At 44.2% G+C, this 27,979-nt stretch overlaps 3 protein-coding genes across 3 annotated transcripts; 2 read left to right on the forward strand and 1 right to left on the reverse strand.

Annotated features, from left to right (window-relative positions):
* Window positions 1-1,018: 1,018 nt before the first annotated feature.
* Window positions 1,019-1,627, reverse strand: LOC124651932 (MEIOTIC F-BOX protein MOF-like). Its single transcript, XM_047190950.1, has 2 exons — window positions 1,443-1,627; window positions 1,019-1,304 (listed from the first exon to the last, which is right to left on the reverse strand). The coding sequence occupies exons 1-2, from the start codon at window positions 1,596-1,598 to the stop codon at window positions 1,065-1,067; spliced, it is 396 nt and encodes a 131-aa protein (XP_047046906.1). The 5' UTR covers window positions 1,599-1,627; the 3' UTR covers window positions 1,019-1,064.
* A 1,204-nt stretch (window positions 1,628-2,831) lies between these two features.
* Window positions 2,832-4,715, forward strand: LOC124651663 (pentatricopeptide repeat-containing protein At3g24000, mitochondrial-like). Its single transcript, XM_047190709.1, has one exon. It carries the CDS (start codon window positions 2,832-2,834, stop codon window positions 4,713-4,715), a length of 1,884 nt encoding a protein of 627 aa, XP_047046665.1.
* Window positions 4,716-10,500: 5,785 nt separating this feature from the next.
* Window positions 10,501-11,237, forward strand: LOC124657134. The gene is made up of 2 exons (XM_047195736.1): window positions 10,501-10,642; window positions 10,797-11,237. The coding sequence occupies exons 1-2, from the start codon at window positions 10,577-10,579 to the stop codon at window positions 11,235-11,237; spliced, it is 507 nt and encodes a 168-aa protein (XP_047051692.1). The 5' UTR covers window positions 10,501-10,576.
* Window positions 11,238-27,979: the final 16,742 nt, after the last annotated feature.

Consider the following 27,979-nt stretch of genomic DNA (forward strand, 5'->3'; position numbering starts at 1 on the left):
CGCGAAGTTGTTGAACCTGGCCCAGTTCTCGTGGTCGTCGCCGCCGGCTGCTCGGAACTCGTTGGGGCTGACGTCGAGGCACGGTGCGGTGCGCCGGAGATGGCGCCACCGCCGTGACAGGGTGCTGGTTCGCACGAGCCGCCTTGCGCCCATGGAGGAGAGGGAGAGGATGAGGTGGAGCGAGCAGTCCGAGCAGGTCGCCGAGCTCGTCCGGTGTCGCGGCGAGCCGGCGGCGGCGGCATGGTCCATCACCATGGCAGATTGTGGGTGCGAGTCGATCGATCGGCGACGGCGCTGCATTGTGGATTTGTGGGGGTCGCGATCGATCGACTTCTGTTTATTTTGCTTTTTTTTTAGAGTTTCTTCGATGTTATTAATCGAGGGAGCTCGTGTCCAAACCGAAGTTGGAACCAGTCCAGTTATGATTCAGCCCGTGGGTCGAAAGTGCAGCCCAAACGTCTATCGAACTTGAAGCGGATGGTAGCACGGCCTGCTTTTTAAGCTGGAGGCGGCAGCGGATCAATTCTATCGAACGCCGTCGTTATTGCTGGGATTTATGAGACGTTTTCATGAGCATTTGTGAGGAAGGAGGGCATAGGTCGCGGCTGCAAAGTTTCGTGGGAGGGTCCGCGGCCGCTGAGGAAGACGAACAGTAGTTTTGCATTTTTTTTCTTTTCTTTTGGAGAATAGGTCGAACGGGGTTATGGGCCGGTGGCACGGGTCGGCCCTTCTGGTGGAGGCGCGTGGGTCTGGCCACGTAGGGCGGTCGGTACGCTTCTGCGTCTCGGGAGAAGAATCGTCCCGTACGTAGTCTGGCCAGGAACGGCGATCGCCTTAGCGAGCAGATTGCTAATAAAGCTACGTGGCTCACTCTAAGACCAGGAAAATGGGGCCATCTATTAAGAAAGAGAAGATTCACATAGCCACCAAATCTAATGGATAACAGATTCTTCATATAACAGGAAACTTCAGGAGAAAAAAATAAAGAGGAAAAAATAAAGGAGTGCATGCACGGGCTGCGCCAAGACCCAAGAAAACATATGCTAGAGTACAAGGCGTTGGAACTATCTGTAGCAACCCTGAGCTGCCAATGCAGCATAATACCATGGCTTCTCTAGACCTTCCAACACCACAATGTCAGTTTTTTGGAGGTTCACTGAAACACGCATCAAATAGTCGATGATCTGGCAAACATCGTCGTCGTTTTCAGTGTGTTTGATCTCCACAAACTTGAGGTTCAAATGTATGTTGGACATTTCCATTGGCATGGCCCTTTCCGCCATGTTTTCAGAGCTCGGCGGAAGCTTTAATTTGACAAGAATAATGAGCGTTGTTATGATTAGTTTAAATTGTAGCATAGAAGACGATAAAGAGTGGGAGGAAATTAAAAGTCACATGCATGCAGGTTTAGATATACCCTACTTAGATTGCTAGATGTGTACCTCGCAGTTCTTGAGAGTAAGCTTCTCCAAGTTGGGAGCGTGTTGGAGAAAATACTCCAAGAGCGTGGGCTCGTCATAGGCGAAATCGCACTCATCCAGAATTAGTGTCGTCAGGTTATGAAACTCTGGCATGTCCCTGTCATCATAGTCTTCCATCACCTAAAAAACATAGATCAAGATGTAAAAAAAAGTTTACCGTGCGATCTCGTGGTTTATGTGCAGGTCTGGTCTGATCTTGTGGTATGTAAAGAAGGAATCCCCATGTAGAGAGTGAGACACACACACACACGGACCAGGTCTAGCGGCGGGAAGCTGGATATCTCTAATCTTGTCACATTATGAAGGCTGCAGAGAAGATGGAATTCATTGTAGTAGCAGTCTCTCTTCATTTGAACCGTGGCCTCGACGAGAGAAGGCATCTCGAAATTCCACAGGTCAACTTGCCAGCGCAGGAGCACGAGGTGGAGAGAGGCGAGGCCAGGAGCCACAATGCGCGCCAGGCGGAAAGGGCTTTGCTTCATGCTCATGTTGGAAGAGTCGACGACGAGGGTCTTGAGCGTGGGAGACGTGACCACCTCGTCGAAGCCGATGAGGCAGTCCCTGAGCTCGAGGTGCACCAGCAGAGGGCATCCGGCGGCGCCGAGGAGCCGCTCGAAGCCGTCGCAGAGCATGACACCGGTGAGCCGCAGCGTGGTGAGGCGGCGGAGGACGGTGGTGTCGTCGCTCGTGTGGCGCAGCGGCACGTGGGCGCCCGGCGAGCTGTTGTGGATGTCGAGCGCGGCGGGGCTGTAGCGCGCGAGGTAGCGGCGGACCCAGCTGTTGCCGTCGGGTTCGGTCGGGCGTCCGTCCCGGTTCTTGGGAGGCTCGATGACACGCATCCGGAGGAGGTCGAGGCCGAGAGTGCCGTGCTGCTGGACGAGGCTGTCCGCGAAGTTGTTGAACCTGGCCCAGTTCTCGTGGTCGTCGCCGCCGGCTGCCTGGAACTCGTTGGGGCTGACGTCGAGGCACGGTGCGGTGCGCCAGAGATTGCGCCACCGCCTCGACAGGGTGCTGGTCTGCACGAGCCGCCTGGCGCCCATGGAGGAGAGGGAGAGGATGAGGTGGAGCAGGCAGTCCGGCAGGTCGCTGAACCTGTCCAGCTTCGCGGCGGAGCCGGCGGCGGCATGCTCCGTCTCCATGGCAGATTGTGCGTGCGAGTCAATCGATCGGCGACGGAGACGGCGCGACATTGTGGTCGTGGTTGTAGTTGTAGCGGTCACGGCCTCTCGGTCTGTTTATTTTTTTCGATGTTATCCGTGCCCAAACCGAAGTTATGATTCAGCCCGTCGGTGAAAACAGGAAAGTGCAGCCCAAACGTATTCAGCTCCAGCCGCCTCCTTCGCTACCTCCATGACAAAACACCACAAGCTTCTGCGCCACTGGCTTCTCCGCTACCGAAACACCAGACCCATCAGTCGCACCACCTCCACCGCGGCCAACCCCGTCACGGACGCCTCTGCCGTCCTCCGTGACCTCGATCTCCTGGATGCCGGCGAGCTCGCCCCGACCCCGCGCGTCTACCACGGGTTCATCACCGCCTGCGCGCAGTCCAAGAACCTCGAAGATGCCAGAAGAGTCCACGCGCACCTGTCCCGCACACGGTTCGCGGGCGACGCCTTCCTCGACAACTCGCTCATCCACATGTACTGCAAGTGCGGCAGCGTGCTGGAAGCGCACAAGGTGTTCGACGGAATGCGGAGGAGAGACATGGTTTCCTGGACCTCGCTCATCGCCGGGTACGCGCAGAACGACATGCCGGCGGAGGCCATCGGGCTGCTACCTGGCATGCTCGAGGGACACTTCAGGCCAAACGGGTTCACCTTCGCCAGCCTCCTCAAGGCCGCTGGTGCTTATGCAGACGGTTGCATCGGTGGACAGATCCATGCTCTCGCCGTGAAGTGTGACTGGCATGAGGACGTCTACGTCGGGAGCGCGCTTCTGGACATGTACGCACGGTGCGGGAGGATGGACATGGCCACCGCGGTGTTCGACAAGCTTGACTCGAGGAACGGGGTTTCCTGGAACGCGTTGATTTCCGGGTTTTCGAGGAAGGGCGACGGTGAAACTGCTTTAAAGGTGTTTGCAGAGATGCAGAGAAACGGGTTCGAAGCAACACATTTTACATACTCCAGCCTGTTCAATGCTATCGCTGGTCTAGGCGCTCTCGAGCAGGGCAAGTGGGTGCATGCGCACATGATCAAGTCTGGGCAGAAACTGACCGCGTTTCTAGGAAACACGATTCTCGACATGTATGCAAAATCAGGGAGCATGATCGACGCGAGAAAGGTGTTTGACCGTGTGGATAGTAAAGATCTAGTCACCTGGAATTCAATGCTCACAGCGCTGGCGCAGTATGGACTCCGAAAGGAAGCAGTCGCCCATTTCGAGGAGATGAGGAAATCAGGCATTTACCTGAACCAGATTTCTTTCCTTTGCATTTTGACTGCCTGTAGCCATGGAGGACTCGTGAAGGAGGGCAAGCGCTACTTTGACATGATGAAGGAGTATAATTTAGAGCCTGACATTGACCATTATGTTACAGTTGTTGATCTTCTCGGCCGAGCTGGTCTACTAAATTATGCTCTGGTCTTTATATTTAAAATGCCCGTGGAACCAACTGCCGCTGTTTGGGGAGCGCTGCTCGCGGCTTGCAGAACGCATAAGAACGCCAAAGTAGGGCAGTTTGCAGCAGACCATGTCTTTGAACTAAACCCAGATGATAGTGGTCCAGCTGTGTTGTTGTATAACATATATGCCTCCACTGGCCAATGGGATGCTGCTGCTAGAGCGAGGAAGATGATGAAGGCAACTGGTGTGAAGAAGGAGCCTGCATGTAGTTGGGTTGAGATAGAGAATTCCGTGCACATGTTTGTGGCAGGTGATGATGCCCATCCACTAGCCCAAGAGATATATAAGATGTGGGATGAGATAAGCATGAAGATTAGGAAAGAAGGGTATGTTCCTGATATGGACTATGTGCTTCTGCACTTAGATGATCAAGAGAGAGAGGCAAACTTGCAGTACCACAGTGAGAAGATCGCACTCGCGTTTGCACTGATCCAAATGCCTGAAGGGGCAACCATTCGGATCATGAAGAATATTAGGATATGTGGGGATTGCCACTCTGCATTCAAATATATCTCCAAAGTTTATAAAAGGGAGATTGTTGTTAGGGACACTAATAGATTTCACCATTTCAGCAATGGTTCTTGTTCCTGTGGAGATTACTGGTGATTCTGCTAAGATTTATGGTGCTTATGAATATACGAGCCCATGGGTTGATTCAGTAACAACCAAAAAGACCATGTTTATGCACAGGTCGAACCATGTCTGCTTGATTCTCTCTGTGGACAGAGAAAAAAAGCATGCTGTAGCCCTCAAGATCATTTTCCATTCATTGCTCCAAAAGATATTTGCTTTTACTTTTGAAGCACAATCACTGAAATATTTCAGGTTGCAAAAACAACATTATTGTCTCTGTGTCCCTTATGGGTTTGTGAGAAAAATAGACCAGCATTTGGAGCTGCAATCTCTGACTGGAAGCACACTTTGGATGGCTTGATTTCAGGTAAAAAATCCCATCAACCTATCTTGCTCATATGTGCAAATAAACATAGTTTACTGACTTCCAGAACTAATTGCAACATCGAATGAATTCCAGATAGAAAAATACTTAGTGATAGGCGTAATTCTAGAAGTATAAGGCTGGGTCATTTTGCTACTTATGCACTATGTCACCTCGTACATTTCAGGATATATCAGGTTCAGATCAGAGCTTACCAATGACAGCTTCTGGTCACTTTCTAGTCGGTGCTTTGGACCCGTGCTTTCAAGAGTCCTCCTACACTACTCCACAAATAGAAGGTATTACCCCTTTTGGAATTGTCATAAGCCTATGAGAATATGCATGGTTATTTTACTCGGCTGACTGTCCACCAAAAGAATGCAGTTAACTTCAGAGTCCAGCCTTGACTCTCAGCCTTGTACAGAAATACAGTTCACACTAGTGTGGGTGTTCTTGTTGTGTTGGTCATGGGATATAATCATGCAGGTGATACCCGGGAGGTTTTACCTTTTCTTCAATCTCTTTCTATCGCTATCTAAGAAATATCCAGTATCTCTTTATGTAGTACGCAGGATTGTACTGTCAAAGATGATTGGCAGCTAGTTTGTACTCCTAAGGAATGTGGTGGTTTGGGGGTGCTGAATCTGAACTGTGGAGTATTGCTTTGTTGGAGAAATTGCTCTGGAAGATGGAAACCCAAAGAAAGTCTGTGGAATGATTTGTTGCAAAACAAGTATTTGCATACGAAGGTGCTGTCAGGTGTGAGGTTGAGACCTGAGAACTCATGTTTTTGGCAGGGGCTAATGAGTGTGAGGGATCTTTTTTATTCTTGCTGTTCAAGAATCGTGGGAAACGGGAAGAAAACTAGGATTGGGGAGGATGGATAGCTTTTTGAACTCATCTTTTGCTGTCAAATTTAAACAGTTATATGCAATTTGCTTAACTGTCACAACGACAGTTGAGTATGTGTTCTCGCTTCAGACGCACGCGACACTGTGTTTCCTGCAAAAATATGTGTTTTTCTTTTGTTAGTAACATAGAAAAGCATTTTGACTAAGGGGGATGGAAAAAAGAAGATAAGCTCTTTTGTTAGTAACATAGAAAAGCATTTTAACATAGAAGATTTGTTTCGAACTGTGCTTTTAATTTTGTATACAAACTTGTGTCTCCTGATTTACCCAGATTTTCGGGCAGCTTCAGGCATGTGGTCACACTATTGGGGTTGCTGCAATTCCTTGGTATATTTGGAACACACATAATGATGCTTGTTTCTGAAATATTAGGATTGACAGCCCAGTGATGGTGACTAACATAATTCAGTTTTTTTTATGCTGAGTTGGTCTGAATTGCAGGGAAAAACGAGAAGACGAGAAGCTCTCGACTGGGGATCCAAATTGTTCATTAAGCGAAATGTATCGTGCGGGGAATGGGTGGAGGCCGACAACAAGGCGACTGCCTGGATGACTGGGTTGATGCCCGAGGAAATGTTCCAAGGTATGGAGACTGTAGATGGATGGAAAATGAAAGCAAAGACATTCGTGGAGGTTTCTCCTGTAGTTTCTTCTTCTAACTAGGCTGAGAACGTCCGATGGTGTTAGTTCGTATTGTATCTCCTGTACCAGGTTTTTTGCCTGCAAGTCTGCAGAGCTAGTTCTTATGCTAGCTATTCTGCACTTTCCTTTTTTCTCCTTTTTTTTTTCCTTTTACTGCTTTGAACTCTGTAGCTGCTACCATGCTGGTTCCAATCGAAATCTGGGGTCTACCCCTTTGCCAAAAAAAAAAAATTTACTGGCAAAGATGCGGTAATGAAGTGGTGTCTGTAGAACCAAGATGGTTACGCTCAGTGGTGTGAAGCTGAAAATGAGATCGTGAATTGGTATGCATAACGGGTGTTTTGGAAAGCTAGTTTCCGGGGCCCCACACGACATAGCAGGGGTAAGCGGCAATCTTCTTCTCTACTCTCTAGCCGAGTGGTAGATCCATTTACCTAGAGCTTCATAGCATCGATTTGTAGGTCCTAATTGTAGATTGATTTGAGCAGGACGACCACATCGGGCATCTGCATCACGCAACAACACTTATTGTTATCATTCATGTTTGCATCCTTCTACTGCACAAGAGAGCAGTCAAGCGTGCTGCCTTTCCCCCTTCCACATACTATCCAATGTTACCACAAGATGGAGAGAGGATGGTGAATCTAAACTACATCTACAATTGCAATGATGTAGTGGCAATCCAAATGTTGCGGATGAGAAGAGCCCCTTTCTATGTACATATCAAAATGTTTAGGGAGAGAGGACTGCTAGAAGATAGCATCCATGGCTCTATGGAAGAGCAAATCACCATGTTTATTCATGTTGTGGGTCATAACGAGAGGTTCAAAGTGATCCATAGCATATTCAGGCGATCTATGGAAACTATTTCTTGCTACTTCCAGCATGTGTTTTTGCAGTTGGGGAGCTCACAGGCGAAATGATCAAGCCACCATCAAAGAACACACCACCCAAGATCAAGGACAACACAATTCATGTTCGTTCAATTCATCATACGCGTCATATGGTGTAACAAACATGACTTTCAATTCATTGCTTCACAGGACTGTACTGGGTCTATCGATGGTACTCATGTGACAACAAGGGTGCTAGAAGCACAGCAGCATTCCTGGGAAGAAAACACTACGCCTGTCAGAATGTCCTTGCCGCTGCAGATTTTGATCTGAGGTTCACATATGTGCTTGTTGGTTCAGAGAGTTTAGGCCATGATGCAAGCATCCTGCCTAATAGCTTGTGGCCTGATGGGTCAAAAAATTCCGATGGTAAGTTCCGCCTAGAAGATGTTGGATATGCATGTCAACCTAGAGTTCTACCGCCCTTTAGGAAAACAAGGTACCACCTCAACGAGTTTAGTGCAAGAATGAGGGTACGGAATGCAAAAGATTTGTTCAATCTTAGACACTCAAGTCTTAGTCACCATTGAGATGGATTTTGTTTCTTTGAATTATAGGTTTAAACTCCTTAACCAGAAATCCTTCCACACTTACGACATTCAAGTGAAGACGATTCTTGCTTGTTGCATTATTCAGAACTATATCTTAGGTTGGGCCGAGTATGAGTACTTCGAAGTACATGGTGTGCCTGATAAAGTTGAGACCGGCCGTGCCGTGGAGGCATGCGACAATGAAGCCTGTAACAACAAGAGGCTTGAGTGGGCAAACATAATGTGGGAGGCCAGAGGTCAGACCACGCTATGAGAAGAATAAGATGAACATGAAGAACAAACTACACTTGATCCCCCTTTCATGAGCTCTCTTTTCAATCCCCTCTGATAAACTACCTCTTTAATTATTGTCGTATTGTAATATGCACTATGCTTATGAACTGTCATTCGTAGTAGCTAGGGGTTATATTTATGAAATGTGGTACTGTTCAGTCTAATGAACTGGTGTGTGTGTGATGGTGATAATAGTATGGTAAGATCACCATTTAAGAGAAGAGGTCACTACGATCTTTATGTGAATGGTATCACACATGAGACGTCCCATCTTCATCGCGATTTGGGTTTGGATACAAGCAACCAAACGCAGTGAGTGTTTTTGGTCCAATCAATACATCACGGGCACCAAACATAACTTTGAAATTCAAGATCTTAGAGCATCTCCAACGGCGACCCATCCCGCGCCCGCGCGTCCGGATGGGTCGAACCGGACAAAACCGCGGCCCAACGCGGCCACACATCGCAAATGCGGATGGCCGCGGTGTCCGGGACGATCTAAACCCGGCCCAAATCTGGGCCAGGTTTGCGTGGCCGCGGATGGCACGCGGCGTCCGGTCGCGTCCGCCTGCTCGCCTCCCTTGGGCTCAGCTGTCGGTGGGGGCGCGCGTCATATTAAATGTGGACTGAGAGGGATCTGTCCCTATCCAGTCCACTCCCCACTCCACTCGACAGTTCTCCACGCACGCGCAACCGCCGCCATGGCCCCGAAGAGGGCTTTCGCTCCCGGCGCCAACGACGGCGAGGCCAGCAGCAGCCGCCGTCCTCCGCCGGCGCTGAGGACCGGGGGACACCGAGGCGGTCTCTACATCGGAGAGGCCGCCCGCGTCGGCGCGGCATTGGCGCAACCTGCGCCGCTGCTGCTGAAGCCGGAGGAGGAAGACGACCTAGAGATGCGCGCCGCGATGGCGTTGTCCAAGGCGGAGGACGAGGCCAATTGGCCGCATCTCGCGGAGGTCATCCGCACCTTTGTGATGGAGGAACAGGCCCGACAGGCGGTCGAGGACACCGAGGCCTGGGCGTTGCTCGACGAGGTCCGCCGGGAGGAAGAAGCGACGCGGCGGCGCGAGGAGGCTAGGCTCCACCGCGAGGAGGCTAGGCTCCACCGCGAGGAGGAGATGCGCCAGGAGGCCAGGCGCGTGGCGGAGCAGGAGAGACGCCAGAAGGCCAGGCGCCTCGCGTGGCAGGAGAGGCTGCTCCGCCTCAGGGGGAGGCGGAGCTCTGGGCTGCTGCGGCGGAGCAGCGGGTGGCTCCGGACCCCCACTCGGCCTGGGAAGAGGCCCTCTGGTCGTCGTGGCCGGAGTCCCCGGCGCGGTCGAGCCACAACAGTCCCTCGCCGCCCGCGTACGTCGTCGACGCCGACGGCGATGAGGTCCACAGGGACTAGGCGGCGCACCGGTGGCCACCTCGTCCTCCTCAAACCCTAGGATAGGGTTTTTTTTGTTTTTAAGTTTAAAGCCCATATAGATGGCTTTCTTTTGGTAGTTTAAATTTACCCAAAATAGGGCATATATATAAATTTGTCCAAAATAGAGCATATGTTTAATGAAATATGGTTATGTTTAATTGTTTACGTTTTTTGTTTTTTTTTGTTGCTTTTAACATATGTGATGTGTCTGCGCATTGGGCGCAGCATGCGACCCAAATAGACACGCGAACGCGGGTCGCTATCCACGTATCCGCGCGACCACGATTCAAAACAGATCCAACGTGTCCGTTTGGGTCGTTCCGTTGGAGATGCCACTATTCCTAGTGAGCCTTAAAATTAGCCCAGGCTACCAAGCGCGGTAGGAGGAGAGGAGATTCGCGTGTAGATGCCTGCCGGAGTGACGGTGCGGTCCCGGGCGCGCGCGCGCGCGGCCATCTCTATCCGTGCGCGCCTCCCTCGGTCGTGGACCATCCGTTGTGGCACCCATGCCATCTCTAGCCAGTCTTCCTGCGGCTGCCGTGACTCCCCGAATCCTCGGTCCATCGACACCTCGACAGGGAACCGAAACCCTCCCATCCATCTCGCCAACGGACCCATCGATCGACGCAAATTACATCAACACATGGAAGGCATGCGCGCGCCGATAGCTAGCTAGGATCCTTCTTCACTGGCACAGCGAGTTACCAGCATGGCCGCTTAACGTGCACGTCTCCCTCGGTACGTTCTTTTTTTTTTTTTTTTTTGCGAATTCCCTCGGTACGTTCCGCGTGAGCATAAATAGCAAAAGCTCCATCGTCGTGAAACCTAGTCTCTGCATCTCCATACTGTTATATGCACCCATCCCGGCCTTCCCAAGAACACGACGCCATTGCGATCGACGCCGTCCTCTCGGCTCAGGTGCGCCCATGCCATCGCCATGCATATCCATCATCGATCCATTTGCCGTCGTCCGAAGGATTTGATGCAGATTTGAACGTTCATTCAATCGAGATGCATGCATGCTGGATCGAGCAATGTCGATGATCCGTGCATGCTTTCTTTTCTAATGCAGTGCCCTGCGCGTATCATGGATCGGCGCCCGGCGGAGGGCGGCAGGGGGAGGAAGCGCGCGAGGGAGGAGCCGGCGCCGGCGCCGCCAGCGGACTTCCCGTTCGACGAGGCGGCGGCGGCGGCCGACCCCGGGGAGGCGTGGCGGCGCCCGCCGGGCGTGTTCCAGTTCCCGTGGCAGAAGTGCCGCGGCGGGCTCGGCGTCGCCGGCGGCGGCTGGGAGCTGCGCGACGTCTTCTTCCGCTCCCTCGTCGACGGCGGCGCCGCGGCCATCGGCGTGCCCGGCGACCGCCTCGTCTCGCCCGGCAAGCACCAGCAGCGCGCGCTCTTCGACGACCTCGACGCCTGGCTCGCCGCCGCCGCCGACGGCGAGGTCGACCCCGTCTGGCGCTCCGCGATCAGGGGCGGCGGCGCCGGACCCTCCGCGTCGGCGTCGGCGGTGTGAGGATGGCATGCACGGCCGGGGCCCGTCCGTGGCCCAGCGCGCGTGGGCGTGGCATTTAGTGCCCGGCGGCGCCTGGCCCATCGGCATCCTCGTGACGCCGACGTTGGGGTGGCACGGGCGGTAGGACCGGGAATGTCGACGATGATCACGATCAATTCCATTCTTTTTGTATATATATAAAATGTTGCTTCCAGTAACTATTTATCACTTTGAAGCAGACTAGTATTATTTTGAAGTAGTTTTCAGCTCTCTCAAACCTCTAGGTACTGTATTTTTCTTTTGCCAGACTATCCATTCTTACACCTACTTATTTCCTGCATTTGCTTATCATGTTCAGATGACGGAGGTACCACCAAAGGGTATATTGGCAAAAGTTTGCAACCACGTTTCACAATTTCTAACATAAATTTAAGCTGGAAATAGGACATCGCTTCGCGAATTGATCCAGACGGCTGGACCAAGTCCCCTCCCTGTATTTGTTTGGGTTCAGCCCACTGGAGATGCATGCCTAACCCTTAAACATACAGGCAGACCGACCTACATGTACATATGCATATCTTGGCACTTGCAACTAAGCATGCTACTCATGGAGACCGATCGATGCATGCGGCAGGCGCGTGCATGTGCAAATAGTCATGAGACCGCTCGGGGGCGAGATGTACGTCCAAAATGTACGGTCAAATTAATATTCAAGTTCTTGCATCGTTGTTCAATGTTGTTTTTTTATGAAAAGACTCTGCCACATGAACCATGTTTGGGTTTGTAGCAACCATCGCTCCCAATAACTTAAGGAGTCGGTAGTAGGTAGTATGCTTCCTCTCAATCACAATACAATATCGTAAATGCGGCTTGTTTACCCTTCCATGTCTTCCTGTACTTCACTTTATAGTGAAAGCGGGATTTCACAAGATCCTAGAAGGATTTAATGTACATCGTTGGAAGTGACGAGATCTCGTTCAAAAGCTTGTAAGAGATGAAGTCGGAGTTGAGTTGTTGGTGGTCTTACTTCACATCCTTTCCATCAAATTTCTTGCCTCGACACATGTGGGTTGATATATAACTAGTTATGTAACAAGCAGGGCCTCTCTTCAAAGGTCTAGCACATACATTTAACCGTGTAGCGCTTCTTTGACGTCTAAGTGAACCACGGTGTACACGCAATGATGCTTAACGAAGAACTCCTTGATCCATACCTTAAATTCCAACAAGATTTCAAAGTTCAACCCGGGAGAAATCCCATTATTCTTGTCATCCATATCATGGTGGGAGATTGCCCTAGCTCCAAGAACTATACCCTTTCCACCGTCAACCACGGCTTCGTCCGTGAGACTAAGATCACAGAACAATGGTATTCGATGATCCCGACCCAATACCTTCTTGAATTTTTTTGGCTTCCTTAGCCGTGAAGCTGTAATAACCCAGAACATAGGAACAACGAAGCGTAGATTTAGAAATGGGATGTGCATTTCATCGCAAAACGAGGGAAATTTTTGCGCCTTATTGCAACTAAACCTAAGAGGGATCGAGGTTCTCTCTCATTTTGCAATTAGGGTTAGGCAAGGTGAGTTAGTAAAATTTCGGCATGATCTCTTTTGTATCTTGTTGATTTGGGAGTTGAATTCATTTGACAAGTTATTATACAAGAATAACATCAAATAATAAACACTAATGAATATAGAAATTGAATTCACAATTTAAATACAACTTATGAATTTAAATGACTTTGAATTTCAAAGTAAATAATAAATACAACATTTATTCAAGAATATAAACATTACACAAATCAAAAGCTCATAAGTAAAATTTGAGCTTTATTGATATCACAACACAGATTACATTGTCTTTACAATATTCTGGATACAAGAATTAAAGAACAATAAACAGAAATGAAAATGAAGATTACAACATTGATCCTAAACTAAAACCTAGACTAAATGACTTGAAGTACATCTTCATGGTCATATTCATCTTGAAAACCTGCAAAACAACACATCAAGTACTAGCCAGAGGGTTAAGTGTTAGACAGAATTCAGTTTGGACAGAAACAAGTGTCCTGCACACTTGTGCATGTCCAAAACCCTGGACAGCACAAGATAAGGGCAACAGCAGACCAAACCTGAGCACCACCAGGGGCTCAAGTTCAGCATATGAGAGCACCCAGCTCATGTGTGCTGAGCAAGCCACAGCAAGGCCATGCACAGGCCTAGTCACCAAAGCAAGCCAGGCCTGTATGGCATTGCAAGAACCAAAGCAGAGATGATATAAAAGGGCACAAACCATAGAACCAGTGCACAGTCGACCAGATAAGGATTCACAAGGTAAGGTGAAGATAGATGATACGTCTCAAACGTATCTATAATTTCTTATGTTCCATGCTACTTTTATGATGATACTCACATGTTTTATACACATTATATGTCATTATTATGCATTTTCCGGCACTAACCTATTGACGAGATGCCGAAGAGCCAGTTGTTGTTTTCTGTTGTTTTTGGTTTCAAAAATCCTACAAAGGAAATATTCTCGGAATTGGACGAAATCAACGCCCAGGGTCTTATTTTTCCACGAAGCTTCCAGAAGACCGAGGGAGAAACGAAGTGGGGCCACGGGGCGTCGACACACTAAGGCGGCGCGGCCAGGGCTGGGCCCGCGCCGCCCTAGTGTGTGACCCCCCTGTCAGCCCTCCGACTCCGCCCTTTCGCCTACTTAAAGCCTTCGTCGCGAAAACCCCAGTACCGAGAACCACGATACGGAAAACCTTCCAGAGACGCCACCGCCGCCAATCCCATCTCGGGGATTCGGGAGATCGCCTCCGGCACCCTGCCGGAGAGGGGAATCATCTCCCGGAGGTCTCTTCATCACCATGATCGCCTCCGGATCGATGTGTGAGTAGTTCACCCTGGACTATGGGTCCATAGCAGTAGCTAGATGGTTGTCTTCTCCTCATTGTGCTATCATGTTAGATCTTGTGAGCTGCCTATCATGATCAAGATCATCTATTTGTAATGCTACATGTTGTGTTTGTTGGGATCCGATGAATATTGAATACTATGTCAAGTTGATTATCAATCTATCATATATGTTGTTTATGTTTTTGCATGCTCTCCGTTGCTAGTAGAGGCTCGGCCAAGTTGATACTTGTGACTCCAAGAGGGAGTATTTATGCTCGATAGTGGGTTCATGCCTCCATTGAATCCGGGACGAGTGACGGAAAGTTCTAAGGTTGTGGATGTGCTGTTGCCACTAGGGATAAAACATCGATGCTTTGTCTAAGGATATTTGTGTTGATTACATTACGCACCATACTTAATGCAATTGTCTGTTGTTTGCAACTTAATACTGGAAGGGGTTCGGATGATAACCTGAAGGTGGAATTTTTAGGCATAGATGCATGCTGGATAGCGGTCTATGTACTTTGTCGTAATGCCCTGATTAAATCTCATAGTACTCATCATGATATATGTATGTGCATTGTTATGCCTTCTCTATTTGTCAATTTCCCAACTGTAATTTGTTCACCCAGCATGCTATTTATCTTATGGGAGAGACACCACTAATGAACTGTGGATCCCGGTCCATTCTTGACATCTGAAATACAATCTACTGCAAACTCTGTTCTTTACTATTCTTCGCAAACAAACATCATCATCCACACTATACATCTAATCCTTTGTTTTCAGCAAGCCGGTGAGATTGACAACCTCACTGTTACGTTGGGGCAAAGTACTTTGATTGTGTTGTGCAGGTTCCACGTTTGCGCCGGAATCCCTGGTGTTGCGTCGCACTACACTCCGCCATCATCAACCTTCACGTGTTCCTTGGCTCTGTAATATCCCAGGTTTAGAGGCAATAAAATGAGAGAACACCAAAGTGTGCATTGCATTCATGCATAGAAAATCCGGGGGATTTTCGCGCTTTCAAATAAAACTTACCACAGTAACTGAAGTTTCACTTGACTTGCTGGAACTGAAGTAGATCAGCAAGTCAAGCGCTATAAACTTCAATGTGATCATTGTTAAAACCTTGTTTTGGGTAGAGATGATTTGATCTATGGGCTAGATCAAATAGAAGTAGATTCACAACAAACAACACCTTAAGTAAGGATCAACTACAAGATCTTATAAAGGATCTCAACATGCCATTCCTTACAACAACACATGAATAATTATTCAATCATAAATCAAAGAACACAATTAATTAAGAAACTATTCTTTACTTATATTACCCATGTCTTCTACTAAATAAATGTTCTTACCATGAGTCACATGGTATATCTTTTCCACTACAATACTTGAATCATGTCAAGGACATTTATATTCATTCTTCATTAACCTTGACCATTCCAATCTTATTTCCCAACTCATTCCATTAAACCTTAGAGAAAGGTAAGAATCATTCATATGCTTATACTATCCATTGGGTAGAACCTAATTTGATATTCAATCTATCTATGTGAGGTAGACCATTAATACTAATCAATGCTATAAGGAGTACAAGTCAAGTATTAAACCCTACTTGACTTAGATCACACTTGATGGTAAGCAAGAACCTATTCTTCTAGTAATTATAGAGAGGCAAGTGTTGTGATCATTACACCTTGGTGATGATCATAAACTCTAGAGAACCCTACCTATTCAGAAGAGCTCAACCTAAAGAGGTATACTCAAGTATATGGACTTATACTTGATCTTGGAGAGAGAACCATGATTTACTAATGAATTATTATGAGGCCAATACTTTGATCATTACAAATTGGGTGATGATCATAAACCTTAAGAAATCTAAGTGAGTGTGTTGAGAGAAGTATTAAAGAAGAGAGACTAGTGATGAATAAGTGGATCATGTCTAATGCATGATCTTACTTTATAAATTGAGTTGATAAGTTAAACCTATACATATGATCAATAGATCTCATTCTTCACATGAAATAATAAGTAACTCATTAGTAGTTAACCAAACCAATACTCATGCCTTATATAGAGTAGTATTGATATGGTATCTAAACCTTGCCTATCCAAACATTTGAGACCAACCTAGCATTGCCTTGATACAATAATTCTACCTAAGTGAGGAGGATAACTCTAGCCACTAGAATAGAATCAATGCCATGCCTCATGCCTATTTAATACTTCAATTAGTGAAGTATTCCCAAAACCCTAAACCTTGTCATATGGAACCAATATACATAAGATATTATGCCCTAACTTGTGTATCATGGATCACAAGTATAAACCAAACCATCTATACTTAGGACTAAATGCCTTTGGTGAGTAGAATGAAACCAATACCCTATTTTACTTTGCTATCCAAATATCTGGTTTAGTGAACCAAATGAAATAGTATTCAGATAAGTAATTTAGTTAACCATAATAAGCCTAGGATCTACTTTAAATAATTCAAGTAGTAGTTGCTAAGCAAGAGTAGAGAATATAGAGTTGAATCCAATCATCTTCTTAAACTCTTAGAAGCAATCCTTCACATAAAATCATGAACCCTTCTATTCTCAACACCATTTAATTGAAACTCTCTCTATAATAAAATATATGTGAACCTCACTATTGTTAAGCACACTAATCAAACCTAATAATATTTTCACCAGTCACATATTATCAAATTTCAAACCATTTAAATATATCTGGTTCCTAAATTAAAAGGCAATTGAGATAGACACATAAACCATATCTATTTTAAATTTAAAATGCACTTCACAAGAACACCAATTAATCACCCATCAAATAGTTGTTTACACAATAGAACTAAGCAGTAAGTATTTTTATGAAGTGATATTGGTATTTAATATTTTTGAACCTGCAAAAATAAACAGAAATCAAATTGGAATTTAAATAACAAGTTTAAAACAGAAAATGAAAAGAGAAAAAGGAGAGGGGAGAGGACTTACCCTACCAGACCGCAGCAGCCCACACAGCAGCCCAGCACTGGCCCGGCCCAGCAGCAAAGCCACCCGATCCACCGTACCGTTTCGGCGAGGAAGAAAAGAAGTTTCTTCTTCTTCCCGCAGAACGACACGGCGACGGCGAGCTCGGCCACGTCCTCGTGGAGGATGAGCACGCTCCGGACGTCGCAGACGGTCTCCGAACCCCGTACAAGCATCTTCGCGTCCGTCTTATCTCCTCGTGCGTCCCGATTCGTGCCCAAATCATTCACCCCCTCACCGACGCATCCCGGCCGTCTCCGCCACCGCATCGCCGCTGTAGAGTTTCCCTCACGCTATAAAACCACCAGTAGCTCCGCTGTGAAACCCTAGAACCTCGCCGCCCATCCATTGCTTCTCAGTCATCCTCTATTTCGCGTGTTCTTCCACTCACTGTCGCCGGCGAACTCCATGACACCGTCGATGGAGGGCACCCCAGGGTCCGTGCAGTAGCTCAATCGAAGCGCCGGACACCGTAGAGCATCTGGGAGGAGGGAATCGTGCTGGATCTTCCTCAAGCCAGCTAATTTCCTCGATCCCTTCCGCAGCAAATCGCCGGTAATGGCGAATTCCTCGCCGTTTACATCGACAATCGCCGGAGTCGACCACACCATCAGCACCAGGGTGAGCAGACGCATCGATAGACCTCTTATTTACCTCATTTGGTTAGCGGTAGCCCGAGTTAGATATCTCACCGGAGATCACCGCCGCGGTAGTCCTCGCCGGAGCTAGCTCCGGTGGTCATTTCGGAAAAGCATCACCACCATCGAGTTTAGGATGTCGAGGAAGTCCAGAAAAACCTACTGGAGCGTCCCGGGGAACCCTAAATCGGCGGCGCCGTCTTTGACTGCCCGCCGGCGTCAAGCCGCCGGCGAGACCGACGTGGCCTGTAGGTCCCCCGCGAGCTCTTTGACTAGTCTTCGTCCAGGTGGCATCCGACCTAGCCTTGACCCCACATGTCTGTCTCTAGAGCTAGGTAACGAACCGGTACACTTAGTATTTTTGTTTAAATTCAAAATCCAGAATATTACTGAAACTTTGCAAAATTCTAGAAAATTCATATCAACTCAGAAAATTATGAACAATATATCAAAATGCTCACAAAAATAAACTCTACTCAAATAAAATATAAAACAAAAATGTGTGTCAAAATAAAAATCCACTTATTTTTAAACCTTATTAATTATGCCATTTCATTTATTTAAAATACAATTTGAATTCAACAATTATTGAAGTTTCCAAAATTAAATTTTAACTATTCAGTAACTAAGTAAAATGTTAGGATTAATTTTATTTACCATATTTGCATACACTTAATTATTAGTAGTAATTCATAAACCCTAATTGCAAATTACTAGTTTCTATTTTCTTTAAATAAGTAATAACTCAAGAAAATATTATAAGCCAATATTATTTTGGTAAATCCAAAACTTATTTACTTAAACATATTTAGTTAACAAGTTAATTATTTTAAAACCTAACAACAATTATTAAACCACGATTCTTAATGAAACCTAAATAGAAGTTGCTCTAATTATTAAATCTTGTGAAAATTAATAAAATGCCAAACCATTTCTAATTTTGATTCAAAGTAATTAGTAACCACAACTCTATTTTTAATCATCATTTTAGGAGTTGTACCATAATTCAGAAACCCTAGTTTTAATTTAAGTAAGACATTGATCCCATTATTTTTGTGATCATGTCAAAATGTTAAAACCTAAAACCCTAGTTGCTTATCACATATGATCATGTGAGATTCATCTATACTTGTAGAACCTTGATAAGTAACCAACAAATACAAGTCATGATCCACTAGCATAAAACCAAGTCACATGAGATTATCATTTCATGTCTCTATTCAAACCCATATGATTCCCTAAGTATCACCTAGGTATAAACCCTAGCTTGTTAATTGGATTAGTACCATTGATTACCACTCCATTATACCACACCATTAGGATAAACCTTAACCATCAAACCCTAGTAGAACCATAAGATAAACCCTAGTATCAATCTTGTGTAGCAATTCACATCACATGCTCCTATTCAACTAAACCCTACTTAGGAATGATGATTCACTCAATTTAGAAACCATTAGAGATTACCTAGTAAAGCAATTGTGAAATCATAGTAAACCCTAACTCATAGCAACACCTTGACCATCATTCTTTGATATGATAACCATAAACCACCATAGTAATAAACCTGCTAATACTTGTTACATATAGACCAATTCTATTTAAGAACCCAACTAGTTACTATTAGTGAACTAGGTGAGTCCAATAGTAAACCCTAGAAAGCCATAGCTCCTATATATAGTAGTTCATGTTCTTATTTAACTCTGTTCTTCAAAAGTTATTCTTTTGAAGTACAAATGTCAATCAAACCTTAGAAGCCTAATCCTTCTTTGAAATACTCATTATTTCTTAAACAACATGTTCTTCAAAAGTTATTCTTTTGAAGTATAGTATAAGTAATCATCAACCATGTTCTGTAGAACTTAAAATTGACAACTGTTCTTTACTTATTATACCACCACTATTCTTTATATGTATGATTGTTATGATGCATTATATCACTTGATTATGATGCTAATATAACCAAACCCTAATAAGAACCTTGTTTGAGAACCATTCTAAAGGTGCAACAAACCCTAAAGAAATCTTTACAACTCATACATCCTAAATCATCGAGGTTAGGTTACGCCCGGGACGATTGCATCTCATATTATGCATTATAGCATATTTGCCAGTTCTTTAAACATTGTCCTTACCGGACGATGATGGTATTTCAGCATTTGGAGTTATCACGTATCGAAGCTTTTGCCTGCATAATCTTGCAGATCAAGAAAGGCAAGTTCATCGCTTGCTCATGTCATTTGATTATTTTTATCAAACTATATGCAAAGTACTATACTTATCACTCATGCATTGAAAAGCAAAGTATTATTTTACAATTATGAATATGACTATGTGGTGGGCAATGGAACCATGGTATGTGTTGATTGGTGGAGGTTCCATTGCACGGGTACTATTCATCTAGGATTAAGTACCAATGCCGTCCAGGTGATTCTAGCGCCGTACATATCGCGTTAACCATAAGATCTATAATGGCTCGGGGAAGTCAAGCTGTATCTTTTCCCTCTCGCATGCCAACGGACTAGTGATAAGGGTTGCCTGTATCGGTCTATCTTTGGTAAAGGTGGGGACATGTGGTCTTGCACGGTCTACCATTAGATAAAGGGGAGGGCAGACTTGTCATTGGTCTATGAAGGATTGTAAGGGTTGTCCGGATCGGTCTATCTATGGTGTATAGGACGGGGCACATAAAATTGTTCGGATCGGTCTACCTTATCGGTATAGGAGAGAACAAGTGCTCGCGTTGGTCTACCCATATGATAAAGGGGAGGACGAGACTTACAAAAGGGTGGGTCCGCGAGGTCGCGGAGAAGGCAGTGATTGGCTTGGATCTTACACCTGGCCCCACACCAAGGAAGTGTGGACGAGCATGCATCTCGGAAAGGTATCAAGGATAAGTTCTCTTATGGGAAAAGTAACGCACCTCGCGGAGGATACCGAATTGTGACTGTCACTCCCTGTTCCGGGAAGGGAAGCCGCGAACGCGGCAGGAAAGGAACTCCATGAAGTTCTAGTCAACTCTGTGAAGACCGACGGGCATAGTTTTCGAATAAAATAAACCTTTTGAAGAAATGTTTATGAAAACTTGCATTCGCCTACGACTTTCCGGGTCCGTGGTCGTAGCTAGTGCATGATACACCTATTTCCCTAATATGAACTTGCTGAGTACGCTCGTACTCATCCCACTCTTAAATCCCCTGCTTAGCTATGGAGGCACCGAAGGAGAATCTACCGTGGAACTCGAAGACAAAGGAGTCAACTGCAACAAGAGAAGAATCCAAGCAAAGAAGTCAATAAAGTCAAATGCTGCAGCAACTATAGTGGAAACTTAGACTAGTAATAGAAGGGAGCCTTTCCCTAATCCTAGCACCTAAGTAGCTAGATTTCTATAGCAAGCCAAGTAGCTCTTAAGCTTGAGTTAGCAATAAGTTAGACTACGAGTCGTTCTTCTGGAGCTTTATTTGAAGTTTTACCTCACTATAAAGTAGGAGGCTGTGTTGATCTTCTGTAAACAGCTTGTGTATCCTTCTATAGACATGCCTTGGACTCGCATATGTTTCTGTTGTACCACTCTGAGGGATGTGATATGAGTGGAACAGTGTTTCACTTGTGTTATGTCAACGACTTGTGTACTACATCATGCAGTGGTACGCTGGGTCATCACAGCTGGTATCAGAGCAAATGCTTTGACCCTAGGATTAAAACCCTTTAAAGGAGACCTATAGGTTTGGTAGTGTCTATAGGAAGTGATTTAGCTAAGCCAACTATGCTAAACCAACTATTCTTTTGACTTGAGATGGGTATTCACTTGAGAATAATCCTGACACACTTGAGTCAATCTTTCTAATCTATATTTCTTAAGTAAAGTTAGTTAGTTATCTGGCTTCATTCTAAATAATTAGAACACCATTGGAGCTTAAGATAATTTGTGGTAGTAGACCACAGTTGGTATACAACACATGGTAGTCCAAAGAGAGGATACAACCATAAGGAAGATATCCTATTGGAAGAAGTATACCAACGCAAGTTATAGTTAAGTAAGAGTCATTAAAAATGTCAAATGACTGATGTTAAGTAAGGGAGATAAGTTATATAAGGTAGTATATGTCTATGATGAGTCAATCATAGGAGGTAAGGAAGAGTGATAAGAGTTATACAACTCTACTTTTCATGGTAAAGTTGGTAATCATATATGATTCACTTGAGAATCATGGTATGATGGAGTAGAACATCATAAGTACGATAACAAAAGAATGATAAGGAGTAAGGATTTAGGGAATAGTTCGAAAGCTTAGGCCTTAAAATCCTGGAAACTGTGTCAAGAATGTTAGAACCATAGTTCCTAATTTAAAGAAGGCTTATTTAGAGCATATCACATAGAGAAATCCTAGAGTTATAGGTGGTATATCCTAAACAATCATGTGTTTAGAGTAGACATATTAGAATTAATTGTATTACAGGAAGTAGTCCTCAATAGCACATATATATGGTATCCTATTTTGTTAGTACTTCCAAAGAAACTAGGTTAACTTCAACTATCCCAAGCCATTATGTTTCAAGTTTGTCTCATTGCAAATGTGCAATTAAGATAAATGTTGAGACAAATAGTAGAAATTCACGTATTTGTGCTAAGTATCACAATCAAAACCTTTCTTATGTGGTGTTATATACTACACCTCTAAGCCTGATGTCTAGGGATGTCTTACCCAACTATTATATTCGGGCATATAAAGATGTGTATTATAAACACAAAGCTGGATTTTCTTGGATTTTCATTGGATTTTCATTGTTTGACTAGATCCATACATGAAGTTTGAATTTGATATGCAAATGCATGTTGCAATATCAAGATCTTACTTGATGTCATAGGTCTAGAGGGTAAAGGTATTCGTGTGAGGAAGTGACGAATTCTGAAGATTTTGAGGACAAGGTGAAGGTTCACCGGAAGAAGGAAGTAAGTTGTGGGAAGCCACCACAATAATTTGAAGGAAGGACCAATCAAAACTCATTTTTATCCTCAATTGAGGAGTACTTCAACATGGAAGTACCATGGAAGTGAGAAAAATAGTGAATATGGAGCAGTAGAAGTAGAGCTGTATTCATTTTGGAAGAAGGGAATGCAAGTGAAGTCACTTCAAATACTATTTTCATAGTGTCAACAAGTGGTTTTCTTGCAAAAACAACCCTGGAAGAAGGAAAATAGACAAGTGAAGTCGTAGCTAGTATAATAAGACCGCATCTGATATAGGATAACCATAAAGAGAAAGAATGTAAAGTGAGGTATATCTTAACTAAAGCTATGTAAGTAGCCACAGCTGGTAAGTAGATATTGACTAGAACCATAACATAGCCACAGCTGGTACCAGATAGCCCACCACCTGAACATTTCTTTACCCTAAAAAGAAAGGGGGATTCCGCAGCTAGTATTTCACAGCTGGTATCTCGTAGTTGGTAAATATTTAGTCGGAGGATTCATAATGGATACCCACAACTGTGTGGATACACCGCAAAGAATTCTTCGTGAGACTTTAGTAAGGTACAACATATAAACCAACTACCTAACCTTGGAGTTTAATGATTAGAAGAAAGGAAGTTTGAAGATTTTTAGTAAACTCCAAGGGGGAGAGGAAGGCTGAAGGAGAAGTATTAAGATATTATTTGTAGTGTGATAGATGAAGAAAACGGTCTGAACTGAAAGGAAGTCCGATCTTATTTTCATAAGGTTGTTGGGCACTATCCGTATAATGGTACTCTCAGGAGGTTGTCATACCAGAAGCCGAGGTTCATATCTCGAGAAAGTAAGGGTTAGACCTTAACTTGAGTAATTGTAATTACTCGAAACCAAGAGAGCTCAAGTAAGCTTAAGTTAATGAAGTTGGATGAAGAAGATGTTGGAGGACAATCCAAGCTTAAGAAGATACTATACAAAGAAGTTTGACCTTACTAAAACATAAGCCTAGTAGAAAGATTCCTTTCATGGAACCTAAAGAAACCAAAGGGAAGATAACTAGTATAAACTAGAAGCCATGATTGGATGGACTAAATGAGTCTAATCCATTCATAGGACTAAACAACCAGGACCATGCCTATAGTAAATACCTTACTAAGTACCATTACTTTCGTTATGGTAGTAAGGGAAAACAATACCCTACCTTAAATAAATCTTTTAGACTTAAGGTTCGGGCACTGCAGCTGGATTACCACAGCTGGTAGAACCAAGCTTTGAATACCCAAATAGGAAGATGTCACCACAACCATTAGTAAAGTCCATTAGCATAAGAAGATGTCCTAATCCAAGAATCTTTGGAGAGTAAGCCTATAAGCTTAGAGTGTTGGAAGAAATCATAGAATTAAAGGAAAGTATCAGTGCCAGACATCAGAAGACTTCCGGAAGGATCTGGACAAGGGATATATTCAATTATATCTAATGAGATCACTAGGGAGTTTGAAAGGATTGTGATCCGTTCAAGTCAGTTCAACGTTCCGAAACATGAGAGCGTTCGAACTTCGGGACGAAGTTCAGTTTAAGGGGGAGAGGCTGTAATATCCCAGGTTTAGAGGCAATAAAATGAGAGAACACCAAAGTGTGCATTGCATTCATGCATAGAAAATCCAGGGGATTTTCGCGCTTTCAAATAAAACTTACCACGATGACCGAAGTTTCACTTGACTTGCTGGAACCGAAGTAGATCGGCAAGTCAAGCGCTATAAACTTCAATGTGATCATTGTTAAAACCTTGTTTTGGGTAGAGATGATTTGATCTATGGGCTAGATCAAATAGAAGTAGATTCACAACAAACAACACCTTAAGTAAGGATCAACTACAAGATCTTATAAAGGATCTCAACATGCCATTCCTTACAACAACACATGAATAATTATTCAATCATAAATCAAAGAACACAATTAATTAAGAAACTATTCTTTACTTATATTACCCATGTCTTCTACTAAATAAATGTTCTTACCATGAGTCACATGGTATATCTTTTCCACTACAATACTTGAATCATGTCAAGGACATTTATATTCATTCTTCATTAACCTTGACCATTCCAATCTTATTTCCCAACTCATTCCATTAAACCTTAGAGAAAGGTAAGAATCATTCATATGCTTATACTATCCATTGGGTAGAACCTAATTTGATATTCAATCTATCTATGTGAGGTAGACCATTAATACTAATCAATGCTATAAGGAGTACAAGTCAAGTATTAAACCCTACTTGACTTAGATCACACTTGATGGTAAGCAAGAACCTATTCTTCTAGTAATTATAGAGAGGCAAGTGTTGTGATCATTACACCTTGGTGATGATCATAAACTCTAGAGAACCCTACCTATTCAGAAGAGCTCAACCTAAAGAGGTATACTCAAGTATATGGACTTATACTTGATCTTGGAGAGAGAACCATGATTTACTAATGAATTATTATGAGGCCAATACTTTGATCATTACAAATTGGGTGATGATCATAAACCTTAAGAAATCTAAGTGAGTGTGTTGAGAGAAGTATTAAAGAAGAGAGACTAGTGATGAATAAGTGGATCATGTCTAATGCATGATCTTACTTTATAAATTGAGTTGATAAGTTAAACCTATACATATGATCAATAGATCTCATTCTTCACATGAAATAATAAGTAACTCATTAGTAGTTAACCAAACCAATACTCATGCCTTATATAGAGTAGTATTGATATGGTATCTAAACCTTGCCTATCCAAACATTTGAGACCAACCTAGCATTGCCTTGATACAATAATTCTACCTAAGTGAGGAGGATAACTCTAGCCACTAGAATAGAATCAATGCCATGCCTCATGCCTATTTAATACTTCAATTAGTGAAGTATTCCCAAAACCCTAAACCTTGTCATATGGAACCAATATACATAAGATATTATGCCCTAACTTGTGTATCATGGATCACAAGTATAAACCAAACCATCTATACTTAGGACTAAATGCCTTTGGTGAGTAGAATGAAACCAATACCCTATTTTACTTTGCTATCCAAATATCTGGTTTAGTGAACCAAATGAAATAGTATTCGAGATAAGTAATTTAGTTAACCATAATAAGCCTAGGATCTACTTTAAATAATTCAAGTAGTAGTTGCTAAGCAAGAGTAGAGAATATAGAGTTGAATCCAATCATCTTCTTAAACTCTTAGAAGCAATCCTTCACATAAAATCATGAACCCTTCTATTCTCAACACCATTTAATTGAAACTCTCTCTATAATAAAATATATGTGAACCTCACTATTGTTAAGCACACTAATCAAACCTAATAATATTTTCACCGAGTCACATATTATCAAATTTCAAACCATTTAAATATATCTGGTTCCTAAATTAAAAGGCAATTGAGATAGACACATAAACCATATCTATTTTAAATTTAAAATGCACTTCACAAGAACACCAATTAATCACCCATCAAATAGTTGTTTACACAATAGAACTAAGCGAGTAAGTATTTTTATGAAGTGATATTGGTATTTAATATTTTTGAACCTGCAAAAATAAACGAAATCAAATTGGAATTTAAATAACAAGTTTAAAACGAGAAAATGAAAAGAGAAAAAGGAGAGGGAGAGGACTTACCCTACCGGACCGCAGCTGACCCACACGGCAGCCCAGCAGACGGCCCGGCCCAGCGGCAAAGCCACCCGGTCCACCGTACTCGTTTCGGCGAGGAAGAAAAGAAGTTTCTTCTTCTTCCCCGCGAGACGACACGGCGACGGCGAGCTCGGCCACGTCCTCGTGGAGGATGAGCACGCTCCGGACGTCGCAGACGGTCTCTGAACCCCGTACAAGCATCTTCGCGTCCGTCTTATCTCCTGTGCGTCCCGATTCGTGCCCAAATCATTCACCCCCTCACCGACGCATCCCGGCCGTCTCCGCCACCGCATCGCCGCTGTAGAGTTTCCCTCACGCTATAAAACCACCAGTAGCTCCGCTGTGAAACCCTAGAACCTCGCCGCCCATCCATTGCTTCTCAGTCATCCTCTATTTCGCGTGTTCTTCCACTCACTGTCGCCGGCGAACTCCATGACACCGTCGATGGAGGGCACCCCAGGGTCCGTGCAGTAGCTCAATCGAGCGCCGGACACCGTAGAGCATCGCGGGAGGAGGGAATCGTGCTGGATCTTCCTCAAGCCAGCTAATTTCCTCGATCCCTTCCGCAGCAAATCGCCGGTAATGGCGAATTCCTCGCCGTTTACATCGACAATCGCCGGAGTCGACCACACCATCAGCACCAGGGTGAGCAGACGCATCGATAGACCTCTTATTTACCTCATTTGGTTAGCGGTAGCCCGAGTTAGATATCTCACCGGAGATCACCGCCGCGGTAGTCCTCGCCGGAGCTAGCTCCGGTGGTCATTTCGGAAAAGCATCACCACCATCGAGTTTAGGATGTCGAGGAAGTCCAGAAAAACCTCTCGGAGCGTCCCGGGGAACCCTAAATCGGCGGCGCCGTCTTTGACTGCCCGCCGGCGTCAAGCCGCCGGCGAGACCGACGTGGCCTGTAGGTCCCCCGCGAGCTCTTTGACTAGTCTTCGTCCAGGTGGCATCCGACCTGGCCTGGACCCCACATGTCTGTCTCTAGAGCTAGGTAACGAACCGGTACACTTAGTATTTTTGTTTAAATTCAAAATCCAGAATATTACTGAAACTTTGCAAAATTCTAGAAAATTCATATCAACTCAGAAAATTATGAACAATATATCAAAATGCTCACAAAAATAAACTCTACTCAAATAAAATATAAAACAAAAATGTGTGTCAAAATAAAAATCCACTTATTTTTAAACCTTATTAATTATGCCATTTCATTTATTTAAAATACAATTTGAATTCAACAATTATTGAAGTTTCCAAAATTAAATTTTAACTATTCAAGTAACTAAGTAAAATGTTAGGATTAATTTTATTTACCATATTTGCATACACTTAATTATTAGTAGTAATTCATAAACCCTAATTGCAAATTACTAGTTTCTATTTTCTTTAAATAAGTAATAACTCAAGAAAATATTATAAGCCAATATTATTTTGGTAAATCCAAAACTTATTTACTTAAACATATTTAGTTAACAAGTTAATTATTTTAAAACCTAACAACAATTATTAAACCCTGATTCTTAATGAAACCTA

Source organism: Lolium rigidum, chromosome 5, assembly GCF_022539505.1.
Source record: "Lolium rigidum isolate FL_2022 chromosome 5, APGP_CSIRO_Lrig_0.1, whole genome shotgun sequence".
In the NCBI taxonomy this organism is placed as follows: domain Eukaryota; kingdom Viridiplantae; phylum Streptophyta; class Magnoliopsida; order Poales; family Poaceae; genus Lolium; species Lolium rigidum.